The following is a 20,251-nucleotide window of genomic DNA, read 5'->3' on the forward strand; positions in this document are numbered from 1 at the left end:
TGTCTTAACTTAGAAAAACTAAGTAAGATGGAAGTTTTGCTTCTCAGTGCGGAAGGATGAAAGATGTGTTTTGAAAATGCCACGTCACTACCGTCCTCCTCACTCGCGGATCAGTCCGCATGTTCATGGTGCCAGTGTTTGTTATGGAATATGTTGAGCAAACCTGGAAAAGCTCAGCTCAGGATATTATTGTTGTCATTGCTGTGGATCTTTAGCTGATACACTGACTTGGTGAGTAAATGTTTACTCTTATTCAAACTGATTTTGTGGCTTCTCTTAGTTTAGCACCAGGTTTATAATCTTGCTAGCTAGTTAGTGTTAGCCTTGCGTTGCTGCTGCGGCTGGGCTCAAGTTACTTAAAAATTAACACCACAACCTTAAAAACCTTACATAAAAATATGTCTGTGAAATTTTCTGTTGATTGTTTGAAATAAAAAAGTGAGATAAGAGCCCAGACAAAATTCTTCGGGAGGTGCAGCCGTTAGGGGTGGGGTGGGGTGTGGGGGGTATTTTCAATCCATAGCCATAACTAACTAACTAACTAATTATATACAGTGGGGCAAAAAAGTATTTAGTCAGCCACCGATTGTGCAAGTTCCCCCACTTAAAATGATGACAGAGGTCAGTAATTTGCACCAGAGGTACACTTCAACTGTGAGAGACAGAATGTGAAAAAAAAATCCATGAATTCACATGGTAGGATTTGTAAAGAATTTATTCGTAAATCAGGGTGGAAAATAAGTATTTGGTCACCTCAAACAAGGAAAATCCCTGGCTCTCACAGACCTGTAACGTCTTCTGTAAGAAGCTTTTCTGTCCCCCACTCGTTACCTGTATGAATGGCACCTGTTTGACCTCATCTGTATAAAAGACACCTGTCCACAGCCTCAACCAGTCAGACTCCAAACTCCGCCATGGCCAAGACCAAAGAGCTTTCGAAGGACACCAGGAAAAGAATTGTAGACCTGCACCAGACTGGGAAGAGTGAATCTACAATAGGCAAGCAGCTTGGTGTGAAAAAATCAACTGTGGGAGCAATCATCAGAAAATGGAAGACATACAAGACCACTGATAATCTCCCTCGATCTGGGGCTCCACGCAAGATCTCATCCCGTGGGGTCAAAATGATCATGAGAACGGTGAGCAAAGATCCCAGAACCACACGGGGGGACCTGGTGAATGACCTGCAGAGAGCTGGGACCAAAGTAACAAAGGTCACCATCAGTAACACACTACAACGGCAGGGAATCAAATCCCGCAGTGCCAGACGTGTTCCGCTGCTGAAGCCAGTGCATGTCCAGGCCCGTCTGAAGTTTGCCAGAGAGCACATGGATGATACAGCAGAGGATTGGGAGAATGTCATGTGGTCAGATGAAACCAAAGTAGAACTTTTTGGTATAAACTCAACTCGTCGTGTTTGGAGGAAGAAGAATACTGAGTTGCATCCCAAGAACACCATACCTACTGTGAAGCATGGGGGTGGAAACATCATGCTATGGGGCTGTTTTTCTGCCAAGGGGACAGGACGACTGATCCGTGTTAAGGACAGAATGAATGGGGCCAAGTATCGTGAGATTTTGAGCCAAAACCTCCTTCCATCAGTGAGAACTTTGAAGATGAAACGAGGCTGGGTCTTCCAACATGACAATGATCCAAAACACACCGCCCGGGCAACAAAGGAGTGGCTCCGTAAGAAGCATTTGAAAGTCCTGGAGTGGCCTAGCCAGTCTCCAGACCTCAACCCCATAGAAAATCTGTGGCGGGAGTTGAAAGTCCGTGTTGCTCGGCGACAGCCCCAAAACATCACTGCTCTTGAGAAGATCTGCATGGAGGAATGGGCCAAAATACCAGCTACTGTGTGTGCAAACCTGGTAAAGACCTATAGTAAACGTTTGACCTCTGTTATTGCCAACAAAGGTTATGTTACAAAGTATTGAGTTGTATTTTTGTTATTGACCAAATACTTATTTTCCACCCTGATTTACGAATAAATTCTTTACAAATCCTACCATGTGAATTCATGGATTTTTTTTTCACATTCTGTCTCTCACAGTTGAAGTGTACCTCTGGTGCAAATTACTGACCTCTGTCATCATTTTAAGTGGGGGAACTTGCACAATCGGTGGCTGACTAAATACTTTTTTGCCCCACTGTATATATATCATGTTTAACCTGAGTAGCAAAAGACGGGGGGGGGGGGTTGAAAACAATACGCCAGGAGTTAGCTGTGCTCGCGGACTCTTATCAAGCCTTGACCTCCCGGTCAGCTATTGCGCTGGTGGATAACAGAGCTCTCTGAAAACGTGGAAGCACTTTTGCAAATATGTGATATTTTGATAAATTAAGTAGATATTTGAGCATTACACAGCTACATTCTCGGCTGAAAATATCTTAAAAGGTTATTTTGTGACCCAGAAAGGGTAGTCTGGGGAAAAGGAGGATCCCATTTGTCGGCCATGGTTGTCGGAGCCTGTGCGTACTTGTAAGCGCGACAATGGCGGAGGAGCACGGCTAAAAAACGTATTACTTTTTCTGGGTCACAAAATAAACATTTAAGATATTTTCAGGCGAGAATGTAGCTGTGTAAAGTTCAAACATCTGTTCGATTTATCAAGACATCACATATTTACAAAAATGCGCCGAAGTTTTCAGAGACGTCCATTTTTTTTCATGCTTTGTGGCAGCTTTTGAACATCTGTGACATCTATTAATGTCAAATCTAGCCTTTATTTAACAACATAAGCAAACTCTATGTTACAATGATTGCACAGCCATTAAGGATCAAATCAGTTTCTTACCGTCTTTGATGTTCGGGACCAGCACCACTCAGTGGTAAGTATTTTGGTTTTCCAATATATTAGCAACTGTCAGTGACATTTATATTAATCAGGCTGAACTTTAATCATACTTTAGATCAGCCTGTTTTATTTGTGCTTTGGTTTGGGGAAGTTGTTTCTTTACTGATCTTTTCCTGTCTTCTGTTATTAGACTTGAGATTAGGGCTGGGCTATATCATACCATTGACGGTAATACCAGTGTAATTTTGGACAACAAAAGGAAAATGAAATATCACGATAGAATATGGGTAAAACGCGCATGCGCAGTGCCTATGTTTACATACGCACATGGCGGCAACGGAGAATGAGAAGAGCGAAAGCGGATCGTTAAATGAAACGGATGAACCAGAATTGGTTTGTAAAAATGCTGAAACTTCAGTGGTGTGGAACTGGTTTGGCTTTCGTCCGTCAGATACACAACAAAGCACTATTTTTGGTAGAGCATGCTAGCGGGCCATCGTTATTACCGTGATGTTTGGAAAATACGGCACACTTAAAATCAATCCTTTGATTTTTTTGAAAATCGACAGTGCCCCTTATAATCCCGTGTGCCTTATGTATGAATTCTGGTTGTGTTTACTGACCTCAAAACGATTTTATGTGGTACATGGTGCTCGAAAATCTGTCAAATGTTTTAGTACGACTTTGCTAAGCTACGAATCCACACCGCTTGATGAATTGTCGGAGCATTACGGCTATCGTAGGCAGGAGTCTCGCAGAGTGATACGTACTGTGCTTCAACATAATATTACCGTATTGTGTGTGTATAACTTCTTTTTAAGTTTTTGTGGATATTATAGATGGTGATGCTGAGGATATGTCGGCCAATTTCCACTGGAAATGCCTTTTGGTTAAACTGTCAGCAAGGAATTTGCACTGTTACGTTTTTATATAACTTTAATGCACATAAAAAACAGCTGCTTGTTTAAGTGAAAATACATTGATGGGGTTTTTTGCACTAATAAAGTTGTGGAGTTGTAAAGTATTTTGTCTAGTGTCAATTATATTGTCAGTTATGACGTTATCGCAAATTTTCAAATGTATATCGTGATAAATATTTTTGGTCATATTGCCCTGCCCTACTTGAGATATGACTGCACTATGCTGTTGTTGGTGACTCCAGTTAATTCTACAAGACATGCTGTGTAAGTAAACAAACAACAACAGTTTGGTCTGCATTTGTCGAAAGATCACATCCCCCAAACTTAGTTTAGAGGGTCTACACTGTATATAGTGAAGTCTGCAAGTTTTCTAATAGCAAAATTTGTTTTGTGCCCAAATCATTTTGCACATCATTAGAATGAAAGTTATTGGCCATGTTTGCATAGCCCTTTTTAAAATGATGCTTTCATGACATTGTGTGCTGGGTGGTGGTCACGGCTATCCAGACTGACAATTGGGACATTGCATGTCACCTCTCCAATGGGGAGGGAGCCTGAGATTGTCTAAATTGGAGTCTGTTTTATACCAAATGCGGAAAAAATGTTTTAAGAAAGCAATTAAGTTCATGTTCCAAAAAATATGATTGTTTGCTTGCAGGACAACAGGAGAGATGAGTCCTCCTCACAGATGGTGTGGTCAGTGAAGATGGTCGCCTGCAGGTTCAAGCTCATTGCATCTCCAACCCACATCCACTGCCACTGTACTTAAGGGAAGTTAAAGACTTTCTTCTGCACTTACATTTGGATCACCTCAATCCATGATAGTCATTTAGGCAGTAATGCCTCGACTGGAAACAAGCCATCCTTAAAATAATCCAACATTCTAGCTCATGTGTTGGAATGAAAAACAAATGTGTTGTTTAAATTAGAGACTGCACTTGTGACAGAACAACAAATATTTTATTTTGATTATATAAGTAAGTACAAAACAAACTTGTGGTAGGCCTAAACTTATTTTCAGAATAATTACATCTGAGACTTTGTTTCATTGTAAGATAATAACAGTGATGGCAATATAATTGTTTGTTGTTCAGCAGAACAGTGTCCAGTATGTTGGCTGTTATACTTTGTTGTGTTTGAAAATAAAAGTTGGGCTCATTTTAACATCATTACAAAAAGTGTTGTTAATTATTTTTAATCATATTCAGGTTACCACTAATTGTTTTTTCATTTAGTTGAACTTGAAAATGTTTGTCAGTAGGTAAACAATTAGTATTGTACAGTCAGAAATATCAAGTTATTCTTAATACTGCAGACTTGCAATGTATAACTTGTCCTAAAAGTCATCTTAAGTAAGCTTTACTTAGTTTTTTTGAGGCAACGAGTTTCCTTAATTTTTTTTAGTTCTGGGAACTAATTAGATTTTACATTGTACCTAATGCCTAACATTGGCAACCCAATGTTAGGCATTGGGTTGCCTTAAAGGGGAGGGGAACAGATTGTATTGTCATTGTAAACTAATGTACACTTGTCTCTCAATAAAAATATGAAAAAAAAAAAAAAAATATTAATTAGATATGAATTTCTCAGTGAGACATTTATAGTAGTTTTGCATTATAATATTGTTCAAACAGTTCAAAAACAAACCTGACCCAACCCTGTTATACACAGTCAAGAGAATGCGTGATAACAGAATGGTTCTCTCAATAATAAAACAAACACAGCAGCCAACAGTCTGGAGTTCACTGCTGCATGCAAAAAGAGAAGTTCCTGTTTTTCATTATACCTGCACTCCCTCCATCCATAAACCCCACCCTATTGAATTCAACGTACACAGGCTAGATCATCTCTGACAGCCAACCAGCAGATTTACCCAGGTTGCCCAAGCATTATCTAAACACAGACTGTTTATGTCACACGGGTTTAAAGCTGTGGAACCTTAGTGTGCCATGTTATGCAACCTGCGGCCTGTGTAGAGCTGAGTGTAGGAACTCGATGCTTAAAGAAAAGAACCAGCGTGGACTAAAAATTGCAGGTTTCACTTTCTTGATCTACATCAGAACCTGCTGTGCTTACTCCTTCAAATATTGATTTCCTGAAGGTTTTCATCATCACCTAAGTGGATTATTTTTGACTTTCACCTCACCATCCAGAATAGAAACAGAAAGCAGACTTGGCATTCATGATAAGTAGTGGACATATCCGGAAACAGTCTCTGAGACAAAAGGCCAGACTGTAGAATCGGTTTCTCAAGAGAACGTATTTATTTATTTAGTAAATTTAGCTGATCTTTATCTGATGTTTCTCTCTGATGCAAGCATTTTATTTCTTAGCAAGAAAATATAGTTTTATTAGTCTTATAGCATTTAGGCTATAAACATTTCTCTTCATTATAAACACTGTCAATGTTGTTAGTTAACATGTACCGGTACTCGTTATCTCATGTGGATTAGCTAGCTGTGACAGTATGCCACTTCCAGCATTAGCTCAGAAAGTGTTTACAATGAAACTAACAGTATATAAATAAGAAACTTAATGTCCTACTCCAGGGGAAGTAAGGGAAGTTCTAAACTAATAACTGAATCGGATATCGATCCAATCCAAACTGGCAAAGTTGGATCCTATATGTACAGTCAATTTATTCAGTTCCTTTGTACAGTAATGGTAAGTAAATTCACCCTCTGTAACATTAGGACATAATAAAACCGGCTCTAGTTCTTACCAAAATAAACAGAACCTGTGATGAACAACAAAACATTATATATTACACATGACAAATACCACCAATTATTGCCATTTCTTTGAGCTTTGCACAGTCCAGCACTCGGGTGACTTTTCTGGGATGACTACTTTTGAGAAGATTGGTAACTGTCTTGAGCGTTTTTGATGTGTGAATGATCTTTCTCAGTGCAGAATGATGGACTTCCTGTTGTTTGGGAATGGCTTTATAATGCTTCCAAGAATGATGCACAACAACAGCTGCATCATGTCTGTCTTTCCTGCTTCCAATTGTATTAGAGCACACCTGAATTCTCCAAAACTGCAAACTGCTAAAACTTCTGCTTTTATATAGGCGCTCATGCAGAGATTCAGTTAATCAAGTGCATTTGATTAACAGAACATGGTTGCTTTTATTTTCTTAATTCCTATGGAAGCAGTAAGGGTGTTCTACTTCTGCATTTTGTCTTAATTTCTGTTTCCTTCCACTTATCTGGGGCAGGTCACTGGGGCAGCAGACTTACCAGGGAAGAATTTTTGTTAAACACAAAATTACACCATGTAATCTGCCACGTTCAGTTGTTCATCTGAGGTTATAGGTACCTATAGGTACCTTTTAATAATGTTATGATCTGTAAAACCTTTGAATTGACAGAGGCTGTACTGTATACCGTTTATACCACACAGCAACAGAAGCACACCAGCTGCTATCATAGCACAGAGAGCACGAACAGCTGTAAGATGTTTCACTCTAGCTATATAAACTGGGTTTATTTTACAATAGAGAATCTGACTTAGAAATGAGCAAAAATGTCACAGTGGATTTCAAACGAAGCAAACCTAACTGTATAATATTTTTCTGAGGATAAATTCAACCAGTCGAAACAATCCAATCCAAAACTTGTACATCGACATGAAAAGACCAAAAAGATCATGCTCATTATTGCTCCAAAACCAAAAACATTTTGCAGCTAAGCCAAGCTCTCTCCTCCCTTCCTGTCTCAATTCAACTTCATGCAGCATGCTAGTTAATGAAGTGCACCGTTTGCTAAACCAAGCGAGGTGGTGGGTTGGAAGGCACAAAGACCCCTTTGTTCTGCTGGGAAACTCTCAAATATTTTAAGCAAGACAAATTTATGGTGCAACATTTAGTAGACAAGTGATGTGAGGCTTGTCCTGCTGAGAAATAAATGTGACTTACATCCTACTACTTACAGTCTACAGTCTAACATCTACCTACGTTAGACCATATGACTGCACTATTATAAAAAATAAATACATAAGATCTGATCAAACTTGTGGACAACTCAATATAAATCTTCTGGTAAGAAGGTTGTTTCAATACATTTTGTTGCATGGCTTAAAAAAGGCTTGATAACAAACAGAAACTGTGTGCATTAGCATTATTCTGTGAACCTTCTGACACACTAACAATTTAATAACATTAACATAAGTGTAGAAAACGATAATTGACAGATTTGTATACTTTTGGGGTACTTGAATGCCAGAGAATTCAAGAAAGAGCTACACTCACTTCTGTACAGAGTGAATGTGACACTACGCTCCATACAACAATGCTGCTGATTGAGTTTCACTGTGCTCTTAATGTTTTTCCCACTGTTTAGTGTTAAGCAGAGGAACCTCCCCACTAAACCCTTGATTATACCCTTTTGCGGACACAAAAAGCTGGAGAACTAACAGCCAAGTAATCATTTCTGTTATACTTCCTATTATACCCTTTGAACTTTAAGTCCGCTGCCTGGTAAAAAATATTGTCAATGTTGTTGTATTACAGAGAAAAATGGAAATGCAAAAATGGAAAAATGATTGGTATGATGTACACAAGGTTAAACAAAAACTGTTAAGAGAATTCTGTTGGAAAAAATAGACACTCACCAGCCACTTTGTTAGGTATGCCTCTTCAACTGGTAGTTAACACAACTATCTAATCATCCCATTGCAGCAGCTCAGTGCATGTGGACATAATGAAGAAGACCTGCTTAAGTTCAAACTGAGCGTGAGGGAAGAAAGGTGATTTAAGCGGCGTTGAACGTGGGATGGTCGTTGAGATGCTGATCTACTTGGATTTTCCCACACAACTATCTATAGGGTTTACAGAGAATGACCCCCCAAAAAAGAAAGTATCTCTGTCATGGCTGTGTACCGGCAGGCAGGGAGGAAGGACCCAAAATGCAGGATTCAGTGAGGCGAAGTTGAACTCAAAATAAACAGCTTTATTTGCAGGTTGCAGACTGAATAGGGGACAAACTATATTGGGAAAATATAACCTAACAGGCAGATGATCAGGGACCAAAACACAGAGCATAGACTGAGGGTGAGTAGACATTAACAACGCGACACTGACACAAGGACACACTGGGCTTAAATACACTGACGGAGTCATCAAGGAATGAGAAACAGGAGGGAGACACAGCTGAGAGGGTTTGGGCTAACGAGACACGGGGAGCAAAGCTAGACACACTGTCATGAGGCACAGCCTTTCACAATAAAACAGGAAACAAGAAACAGACCGACATGACACTGAAGTGAACCTATACTAAACACGAGACACAACCCAAGAACTAACCCCTCACAAAGAACATAGAATAATACTAATAAACAAAGCATAACAAAAGGATCAGAATACCAAACCATAATACAAGGGAATGTAAGAACTGAAAATGCTGGGTCAAAATGACCCAGGACCGTGACAATCCCATGAGCAGCAGTTTATGCCTTGTTTATGCCAGAGATCAGAGAACAGCCAGACTACTTCAAACTGATAGGCTTTGAACAGTAACTCAAAAAACCATTTGTTACAACTGAGGTATGTGGAAGAGTATCTCTGAATGACAAACAGCACTTGAAGCAGATGGACTATACAAGCAGGGAGCCACACTGGTTTCACTCCTGTCAGCTAAGAACAGGAAACTGAGGCTACAATTTACATAGGTTCACCAAAATTGGATGACCATCTAAATTTGGTTTGAACAAAGACTTTTTGTATTTACCCACTCAGTGATTTTCCATTGATCAAAGGCCTACCAGACATCTGTATGGTAACCAAGCTGTTGTTTCAATAAGGAGAAGGCTTTTCTTCACTGACATTTTACTGAATTGTGAAAAGTTGTGTTTAGAGAGCTACACTAGGGCCGCTCGATTATGGCAAAAATGATAATCACGATTATTTTCACTGCAATTGAGATCTCGATTATTTGACGATATTTATTTAACAATAACAATGTATTGAATAATGACTTTAAAGATTGTCAAAAAATAATATAAAATAGTGTGCAAATACTGATAACAGTGCAAATGTTTGCAATATAAAAAATAAATGAAAAATGTAAACATCTATGTTTAGTGAACTTTGCAGTGTTGCTCTGTGGTGCAGCTACGACACTGTAGCAAAGTTTACACACTATGTCTACTTGATCCACGTCTGACTCCGCGAACCCATAATGTTTCCACACCACTGAAGTTTTTTTACCTCTCTTTTCAACCAACAGCAGTCACTCTCCTCTCCAAATAACTTCTGCTTAGCTTTCCGAGCTTCCCTCGGGTCCTCTTAATCAGCGGTCCCCAACCCCCGGGCCTCGGACCGGTACCGGTCCGTGAGTCGTTTGGTACCGGGCCGCGAGAGTTGAGGCTCAGGTGTGAAATGTATAGTTTTCAGGGTTTTTATCGGTTTTCAGCGTTATTTTGTTATCGTTTTTATTGTTTACTCGGTTTTCCTTGGTCTTTTCACGTGTGTTATGAATAAATTTTCTTTTTTTCGGTACCGGTACTAGTTTTATTTTGTTGTATTTATCCGCGACACCTTAAAGGCCGGTCCATGAAAATATTGTCGGGCATAAACCAGTCCGTGGCGCAAAAAAGGTTGGGGACCGCTGCTCTTAATTGTTGTGACACGTGTTCGAAAGAACGTGCAGAGAGGTGCGCTCGATTTGCCACACGGAGCAGCGCGAGAGTAAAGCACGAGGGAGGGGCTAATAATCGGCTCAGTCATTTTTAATGATCGTTGAAAGCCCAGATCATAATCGAGATTAAAATTCGATTAATTGAGCAGCCCTAAGCTACACAATGCTCAAACAAATTACAAAAAAATAATATTTCTGGACAGCGGACAGTGGTTCATGTCCCATTTGAGAACTCTGTACTCTCCAGTGTGTGTTTATTCTATGTGGTTTGGATTTAAAGGAAACCATGCATCAATATATGGCAAGTCCAGCCTCAATACAGCAGTTACTCTGGCATTGACAAACAACTTTGCTTTGACAAAAGACCCTCACATTCTAAAAATTGCAATAATTAATATTTGATTAAAAAGTTAAATGTTAAAAGTAGATTGGAGTACAACCCATTAGTTGGTCACTGTGTGCAAGTTTCCCAAAATTATAACCAATGTTTATGGAGGAGTAGCAATGCTTTTGAATAGTGGATTAACTGACAGAGAGACGACAGGTAAAAGAATGAAAGTCTGACTATAGCATAAGCTCATTGGTATTTGGCCAGATGAGCTAAAAATAACAGAATGCCTATTATACCCATTCCAAAGACAACATTCTTAAACTAACCACCCAAAGACACTGTGTTAGCTTTTGTCTGATCGCCCCTTTAATCACTTTAAAGATTTCTCCCCTCGAATTAAAGAGATCTGAAGTACAAGTGCAAAACACACAGATCATTTGCATAATACTTGTAATAGTTTAAATCCACTGAACAAACAACCAGCCAAGTTTCATAGTCCACGCTCTTGAACTCTTTCAAAACCCTAACGTTCAGTTTTCCAAAACTGTTCACTGCAGCACAGAACTATTGTAGAAAATGTTGGAAAATAATTACTTGTTAAAATTAATCATTATCACTGTAAGAAAAGCAAAGGCAGCCTAACAATGTTTCGCCCCAGGAGACGGAGACTGTTATGGTCTGATCTAATTATTCTGGAAAAGAATGCTGTGACAAAAGGATATATCCTATTTTTAATTTTCCAGATATCAAAAAACAGAGCAATTTTATCATCAGAGGAGGAGTAGTTATGAAAGGGATGATTGTTCTTCCAAAGCTTGAAAGACAAAGCAACGCAACTGTATCCTTTTAACCCACTAAGCTCCACTTGTGAATGAAACATGACACCCAGTCAGATCTCCGTGAGCAGCCAGTTCTGCAAGTAAAAGAATGGTCCAACCAAATTTCTAACAACACCCGTTTCACGCACGTCAATGTGTATTGTTGACCAGAGAGGTGTGACTCATCAATCATCACTACGCATCAAAATCACAATTTGACTATTCCAAGGATGTGACGCACTGCTCCACACCCTGTTTAACTACAAAACTACAATCAGGACCGGAAAGAGAGATTGTTGAGCAGGCATGCAATCTGATACCTGCTGAAAGGCAGAAACTGACAGGCTGTGAGAGGACAGACAGAGAGAAATACAACTGGCTTTTGCTTAACCAAACTATCTAAAAAAACCCTGAAAATGTAAAATCAGAACTTAACAACTGGGACCTGCTCTACCAAGAGAGCTTGTGCACAGTCTTAAAATAAGTGGGTCTTAATTTTTTATCATCCAACAGATTGCCAGTAAACCACTTACACATACAGTACGCAAACAGTAAGGAACAAGATCACCATAGCCTCAAATATAGCAATGTTTCTGTGCCGTGCTGAAGGCTGTCTCTTGAACAGGTCTTCTTTTTCTTCCATCAATAGTCCCCAAAAACCACAGTTCACCATATTCAGTATATAATTTTGCATGTGCTTCAAATTTTTCAAAATGACAAATTACATGTGTGATAATTTAAGTTTAATTTATGGCTCAGCCTCCCTGGGAAAGTCTATGCCAGGGTCCTGGAAAGGAGAGTCCGTCCGTTAGTAGACCCTCGGATACAGGAGTAACAATATGGTTTCCGTCACGGTTGTGGAACACTGGACCAGCTCTTTATCCTCTCGAGGGTACCTGGGAGTTTGCCCAACCAGTCTACATGTGTTTTGTGGACTTGAAGAAGGTATTCAACCGTGTCCCTCAAAGTGTCCTGTGGGAAGTGCTTTGGGAGTGTGGGGTGTTTGGCCCATTGCTACAGGCCATTCAATCCTTATACAACCATTGCAAGAGCTTGGTCTGCATTGCCGGCAACAAGTCGGACTCGTTCCCAGTGGGAGATGGGCTCTGCCAGGGCTGCCCTTTGTCAGCGATTCTCTTCGTAATTTTTATGGACAGAATTTCTAGGCGTAGCCGAGTGGCGAAAGGCTTCCACTCGGGTGGTCTCAGAATCTCATCTCTGCTTTTTGCAAATTATATGGTTCTGTTGGCTTCATCGGGTGATGGCCTCCAGCTCGCACTGTAGTGGTTCGCAGCTGAGTGTGAAAGAGAATCAGTACCTCCAAATCTGAGGCCATGTCCGCAGCTGTAAAATTCATACACCCACGTGCAAGAATTATGATTTGGAAATGAAATGCTGAAACATAGTTGCCCAGTTCAATTCTAATTCTAGAGTTCTAATTCTAATAGATCTCCTCTTCTACAGGGGTTTAAGGGACTGATAATGGTGGTTAGGCTTCTTAATCACTTCTAATGTTCTACAGATGTTAAGGTTAGCAAAGGACCAACAATTCTTCATTGCTGGTTGGAACCCCTAAAATATATTTTAGGGGTATTTTTAGAGGTATATTTAAGAAAGAATATTTTTAAAAGCAGTTTTTACTACTGAAAGCACAATACATATAGGGCAAATAAATGATAAAAAACTGATAAATAGTTGAGGACACAGACAGTGAAGCCTCCAAAGTAGGATTTAGGTCACAGACCTCTACATATCCAACCCACCGACAACCAACCAAAGCTGCAGACAGTCATCAATAGACAGCTACTGCTAGATCACCTAAAAAAAAACTTATTTTACTTTTTCTAGGTACTTTTTCTTTTTCATATCTGTTGCATGGCTGTCCTTCTGTCTTTTTTTCTAAAAAATCAGTGCCAGGGCCAGGAAGATGACACCAGGTTGGCACCATAATCCTTGAACCAGTATGAGAGGGTTTAAGTTCTATATAAAAGCTCTACAGCAGTTTCCAAAATGACAAAGATTAGTAACTACTTTAACTTGCACAGGTGACATTGTGGAGTAATGCCAGTCTATCAAATTTTTGAGACTCACTGCTTCAACACATTCATGTAGCCAGAGATGTTTTACTGTATATCAAAAATCTGACAGAGGCTAATTAACTCAGGAAGTTCTACAAATTACTAAGGGAGGATTCAGGGTCATCTGATCCAACTGTAACTATATACTTAATCAAAGAAGAAAGTTCTAGGCCAAATCTTAAAAGTAGAGAGGGTTCCAGTGTACTGAATCCAAACTGGAAGCTGGTTCCACAGAAGAGGGGCCTGAAAGCTGAAAGCTCTACCTCCCATTCTACTTTTAAATAGTCTAGGAACACAGTATAGAGCAGAGACCATCTGCTGACTACCTTGAAAAATTAAGAGCAAGCACATTGTCATGGTCCTGAGTCTGACGACTCAGTGTTTTGTGTTTCTTTATAATATTCTGTGTTCTTGTTTATTCTGTTATGTCTTTGGGTTCAGTTTGCCATTCGTTAGGGTATTGTTTTGTGCCTGCCTGCTCCCACTTCTCTGTGTTCCCTCTGTCTGTCTATGGTGTCACTGTGTCTGCTTGTGAGTCTGTCTGTTCAGTTCAGTGTCTTGTCTGGTTCTGTGTGTCTGTTAGTTTCCTGTTTTATTCTGAAGGTCCTTGTCTTATGTGAGTGTGTTCAGTTTACGTTTCCCCTGCCTCGTCAGTTGTGATTTCACTCAGGTGTGCTTCCCTCCTGTCTCCCATCCCCTGATTACTGCTGTGTGTATTTAAGCCCTGTGTATTCTCCTGCCTGTTGCTGGTTCGTCTGTGTTATTTGGTGTTTTCTTGTCTGTGAATATTCCGCCGTCATCCTATGAATTCTCCCTGCAAGTCGCTTTCTCTCGTGTTCAGGTTTGTTGTTTAGGTTTTAGTTTTCCCAGTGTAGTTTATGTCTAAGTTTGGTTTTTCGCCACACTCTCCTTTTGTTTATTATCACTGTGGTTCTGTGTCAATAAAGCCCTCTCACTTCACTGCATATCCGCATCTTGGGTCCTTTGTTAAATTCACACGGCTTGCCCCGGCAACCTGTGACACGCATCTGGGAAAGAGAACCATTCATTTTTAAAATAATCTCACTCTATTTTTTCAGAAGACTGTATATCCAGTAGATATACAGTAAAACCTGTTCTATGTTGACAGATGAGTAAAATGCAGTGGAACCAAGGTCTACAAAATCTCCACGCCACGCCAAAGAGTGAAAACCACATACTAAACGTCTATGTTGCTTCAATCTTGAGTTATCACATTCACAAACTGCTGCCGTCCTGGGTTCGAATCCACCCCGCAGCCCTTTGCTGCGTGTCCAAGCTTTTTTTTTTTTTTTTTTTTAAAGAAAAGCTCAGTGTAATAATACTGCACGTCATTTAAATCAAGTGGACTTTTTGAGCTTTTATGTACAGTCGACATGTCTTAGTAGAAATCTCACTTTCATTTAGTGTAGTGTTATATCAGTTTTCTTTGTGAAAAATGTACACACCACCCACTACATCACAGGCAAAAAGAGGAACTGAGAACATGCAACACGTTGCTGAGTGAGTTTAAATGTTACTGGGTGGCAAAGGGGCATGGAAACTACACTGAGTTTGGTCATTACTGATGGATATGCTGGTGCAGAGTCACTTACTGTGTTTACAATATACAGTGCTCAGCTCCCCTCCAGCTGACCATGTTATACATGAAACCAGAGACCTTTACATAACAGCTCACCAGCCTGTCTGGCCACATTCTGTGTCTATCGGCAGGACTTGCTGAGTGACATACTGACTTGCACTCAAGCAACACGACGTCCCCTCTACTGACCTGACAGAGTCAAACGTGACAGCTGGCTACCAAATCTTACAAAGTGATTATAAAAATAAAAAAAACACATCTATTATGTGAAGCTTTATGCAGAAATATTGTAAACTATCCAAGTGACAGTGTTTTGTCATTCAGTAAATGTACACTGCAGCTTCTTTTTAAGACAGAGAGAGTGGCACTCCCATATTGCTCACATGATGGGGGGAAGAGAATCTGACAATGAGTTAGAACATTTTTGATAAGAAGGTACAAGTTGTTTTCTTTTTACTTTATACAGGCAACACTGATGTTTTTCTATTGCAGCCTTGATCATGATCGTGGTGATCATGTGGTGGAGAGTAGATACACCTATGGTATAAATTTGAAACGTCTATGTTGCTTCAATCTTGAGTTATCACATTCACAAACAGCCGCAAGGTGACCACAATAACCCATCAGCCTTTTACTGCTGAGGGATAAAAAAAAGCATTTATTATATTCAGTAAAATATTATTCTGCACATGGCCTCTTTATCAGTGGCATGGCAGTGAGGAGAAAATAAGATAAGAATAAAAATCCTTGAGTAAGCTGTAGAAAATCAAGTCGATAAAAACTTAAATTAATCAATTCTGCACCTTTTTAAATTGTACAAGATATATTAAGGTGTTCAAACCACAGGTAGTTACAGCATCAGTCTGACCCGTTAAATATAATATGATACTTTATCTACTGAAATTTTGCCATTTTAAGTTTACTTCACAAGTAAAAGGGTGAAAACCGCTGTTAAATATATCTAATGAAGTGTTAAAAACATTCTTTATGAGAAGAGAAAATGCTTCTCATGGTTTTATGTGTGCAGGCAGTACGTTTGTGGAAACAGTACCAGTGCTACCATCAATGTCATCACTTACCCACTTGAACTATATTCTATTACGTTTCCTTTCTACTTGAAAAACATGCCCCAGTTCATTAACAGCTTCAAAACGAAATGATCAATATGACCATCCTTGGGCTGTATGGATTAGAACAACTCAGGAGACTTTTCAGATAAAATATTTTATTTTATTTTATTTCTTTGACCTTTTTAAAACCTACTAAATCTGTCAGCGATTCTGATTATAATGAATCTGTTCTGAATATCCTGAGCTGCATCTCTGCCAAGTTTCATTCAACAGACATGAAGCAAAACAACGCTACATTCCTTTTAATTTTAGCAGCCGCGGGTTGCCCCTTTACTAACTTTACTCTGTGTTTTAGTAGCAGACTGTACCTGTTCCCTGTAGGGAACTAGACTCAAAACTACAAAGGAGCATGTATCTGTTCTCCCATTAAGAACTTCAAAGCTAATCACTTAAAATCCTCATCTTGGACAAACTCTGATACTATTCTATATATAACGCTAAAAGAAACATCCAGACTAAAGAGTCTGCTTGAAAATATTCAGTAAAAGTCTTCACAGGATTTTGTGATATTTGTTGATGTTTATCTCTGCAGCAAATGAAGTCATCTCGACATCTACCAGGTCGCTGGCAACCCATTTAGGGTTAGGGTTTTTCACAAGTTTCGTCTATGATAAAAATGGACGTCTATTTGGATTAACCAATTCAATTCAATTTTATTTATATAGCGCCAAATCACAACAACAGTCGCCTCAAGGCACTTTATATTGTAAGGTAGACCAAACGGACACAATCTTGGCATAACAACCGTGTTGCCAAAATGAATGTATTGAACTCCATGCGAAATGTAACATCTTCTAGTTCCTGAAAATTAGCCTATTTAGCAAGTGGCTAAAACAAAAATATCCTTGACATTAACATTTATACTAAGCAATGACTTAGTGGGTGTTAAGAGGTTAAAGAGCCTGAGAACAACATGGTCATGTAAGGCCTTAGTAATGAAAACAGTAACTTACAGCAATTTCCCTGCAGGCAGACATTGATATTCCAGTGCCTTCTATTTGTTTCAGTGCATACTCCTTCTCATCTTTCCTGTGGTGAGAAAAAGAGAAAATGAAGAATATTAGAAGATGGCCAACAAAAAGGCTTTTTGAAGGTTTGATTAGTAAAGGAGGTGTTTTGCAAGGAGGATGAGGACAGCAGAGGGCATAAAAAACATCCTGTGGTTCAAGTTCCACAACTGCCATAGAGGAATCCATGTTATTAGTGATAGCTTTTGGCAGCAAAGATCCATTAGTTCCCTGCAGGAGTGCTCCCTAGGTCTGGATAAGTGCCCCCAGTGAAATTCCCCTTGATGCAGGGACGAAAACTCGAACTACACACTGACACTTCCAAAGCTCTCAGTTGGCAATTTTCCTCTTTTTGCAAGGTAGTCAATTGCCGTTGTGCATCAAATTTGAGCATGAAAATCAGTTAATAAGTGAAATGTGAGCCCGCAGGGCCGAGCACTTTCAGCAGACCAATATTGATTATTTGAGATAAGCAGAGTTCCGGTTAAGGAAGCCCAGCCTGAACACAGAGCAGTGGAGAAAATAAGGGCTAAAAGGATTCATAAGTCTGTTTACAATAAGCAAAGAGGCATGATTAAAATGTAAACACACTCAGTGGACAGTGTCCAATAACAACTTCATTCAGTGAGCAGCCTGCACAGATCAAAGAGGTCCTCATGGTGGTAATATCAAACACTTTTCAGCCTAATTTGCATTGGAGATGGTCACGGATTAACTGGAGCTCTCAGGCACACATCTCTAATACTAATTAAACTGCACAGATGCTCAAAACAGCTCAAACATTTAATCCTTTAGTCTATAAAAAAAATTGCACATTAATATAATCAATTTACTCAATAAAACAGTTTATCCACTCCGTAATGCAAACCAGGACAAATTTACAGAGCTTGACATATAAAGATTGATCCAAACACTGTAAACCCAAATCTATATGCTTGAAATTTCAATTTTATGTCAGAAGATGAAAGTGATTATGAAACAGGTTCACTGTTTTATAGATTAAGGAAGCCCCACTTAAACACATTACACTATTAACATATATAGTGTTTATTTCTACTGTGTGCGTCTTCTGTAGTCTATGTAGTGCCCATAGTGCCCTCTGTGCTTGCAGTACTAATTATGAATGTTTGCTAATAGAGGTGAGGATTACCAGATATCCCAATATACAATATTATCACAACACTTCACTCACAATAAAAGACTATTGTTATTTCTAACCTTTTTTAATAACATTATCGACATTTAAAGTGCAAATTATGACTTCAAAAAACTGTCAATGTCACAGTCTATTCAAAAGTGGTGATAAAGGTGCAACAACCTCAAGCTTTGGAAAACCATTACCATTGGTTGCTGGTCACCAAATGAAATTTTGTTGTATCTTTCAACAATGACAAGTGCATTATCACATTGTGAAAAAAGCCATCATTTTTGTTCTAGCATGTGTGTGACTGAGCCATTGGCTTGCTCTGAATAACTGTGTCCAGTGTCTGATGGTTTTTCAGTTGAGCCAATTTAATGTAACGTAACGTTAGTCAAACAAACTTACATTAAATTGGATGGTTGTGCATGTGATGAAACCTCTTCTTTGTAGTACTCCCAGAGTATTTTAATTCATTCATAACACTAATATTTGGCATCCCTATTTAATAGATTATTGCCATACAAAATATCGCAATACTATGCTGAATAGTTTTTTGTAACCCCACCCCTGTTAGCTAAATTATTCCACATGCTTTTTTCTGTCCTAACTAAAACATTTGTGTTGACTTGATAAGCAAAAGTAACTGTAACTATCACGTGTATTTGGCAATTTGACAAAAAAATTTAATTCTGAAAACGTTTGATCAAGAGTTTAAAAAAAAAAAAAAACTAGGGTGTGTCCCTCATGATCTGTCTGCTAGACGTTACTAATGAGACACCCTACTCAGTGTTATCCATGGTAACTGGCCGGTGTTGTGGTTGTTTCTTCAAGTTGGTCGTTGTCTTTTTTCTGAGTGTCTTAAATATATGCGCATATATCCATACAGTATATGCATCCTCTCCAAAGCAGGAGGGTTTAAGCCATGTGGCACATCAGCAGTAACTTCAATAAATATCAGTTATTCACAGCACAAACAGGCACTGTCAGATCTACCGTAGGCAGTCAAAGAAAGAGTCACAGTTTTACACTAACTATTATTATTTGCATTTCTGCACCGTGTTCACATATGGATACATTTTTGTATGACAGACCTTTAACCTGTATTTCTAGATCGCACGGCGGACTATGTTCACAGACAGTGATCTCTGGAGCTCCTTGGCCCATACAGTGATTTTGTGAGACACATCCATGAAATTAAAAATGAACGTTTTCTTCATGAAAGAGCAAAATGTCTCAGTGTAAATATCATAATTCTATGTTGGATTCTGTTTTCAATGTGATTTGAAAAATCACTACATTCTATTTTTAATGACTTTTTTGAGAATATGCAAACTGTAATATTTTATTATATTCGTAACAATCCCTGAAGTGATTGTTATTTTGGTTTCTATGAAGCAGGCCCAGAGCACTCTGAGGAGACACACCACTGACTATCAATCCTTTTCAAATCGGCGATACATTGCCCCACAACACCCACAGGGCGAGTGTTGGCTTATCTGCTCAGGCCCCTTCAGGCCAGCGCACAGATCTTGTGATGGTGTGCGTGAGCCAGCTCTGTCTGCCTCTGCCATAATGTCTCTACGGTTCACGTCTTCCTCAAAATTTGGAGCTGCGGTCTGGTGCCCTGGTGACTGGCTCTTAGCAGATAATAACACCCTTAAAATACACACATACACAAGTCAGAGAAAATCAGCACTGGTAATGTTTGAACAAAAATAGCTATAAAGAAATGAACAAAACTTTGCTTTTGATGCTGTTTATCCAACAGTCACGGTTAAAAGAAATTTCAA

The 20,251-nt window shown here is 39.2% G+C and overlaps 1 protein-coding gene across 1 annotated transcript in view; it reads right to left on the reverse strand.

The window, feature by feature from the left end:
- Positions 1–20,251, reverse strand: part of cdk19 (cyclin dependent kinase 19) — a 58,206-nt gene that overhangs the window by 35,323 nt on the left and 2,632 nt on the right. Inside the window, exon 2 of the mRNA XM_006796228.3 lies at positions 17,267–17,342. Within this exon, the coding sequence (XP_006796291.1) occupies positions 17,267–17,342 (76 nt within the window). The remainder of the gene's footprint in view (positions 1–17,266; positions 17,343–20,251) is intronic.

This window comes from Neolamprologus brichardi, chromosome 15 (genome assembly GCF_056152115.1).
Source record: "Neolamprologus brichardi isolate AB-2024 chromosome 15, ASM5615211v1, whole genome shotgun sequence".
In the NCBI taxonomy this organism is placed as follows: Eukaryota; Metazoa; Chordata; class Actinopteri; order Cichliformes; family Cichlidae; genus Neolamprologus; species Neolamprologus brichardi.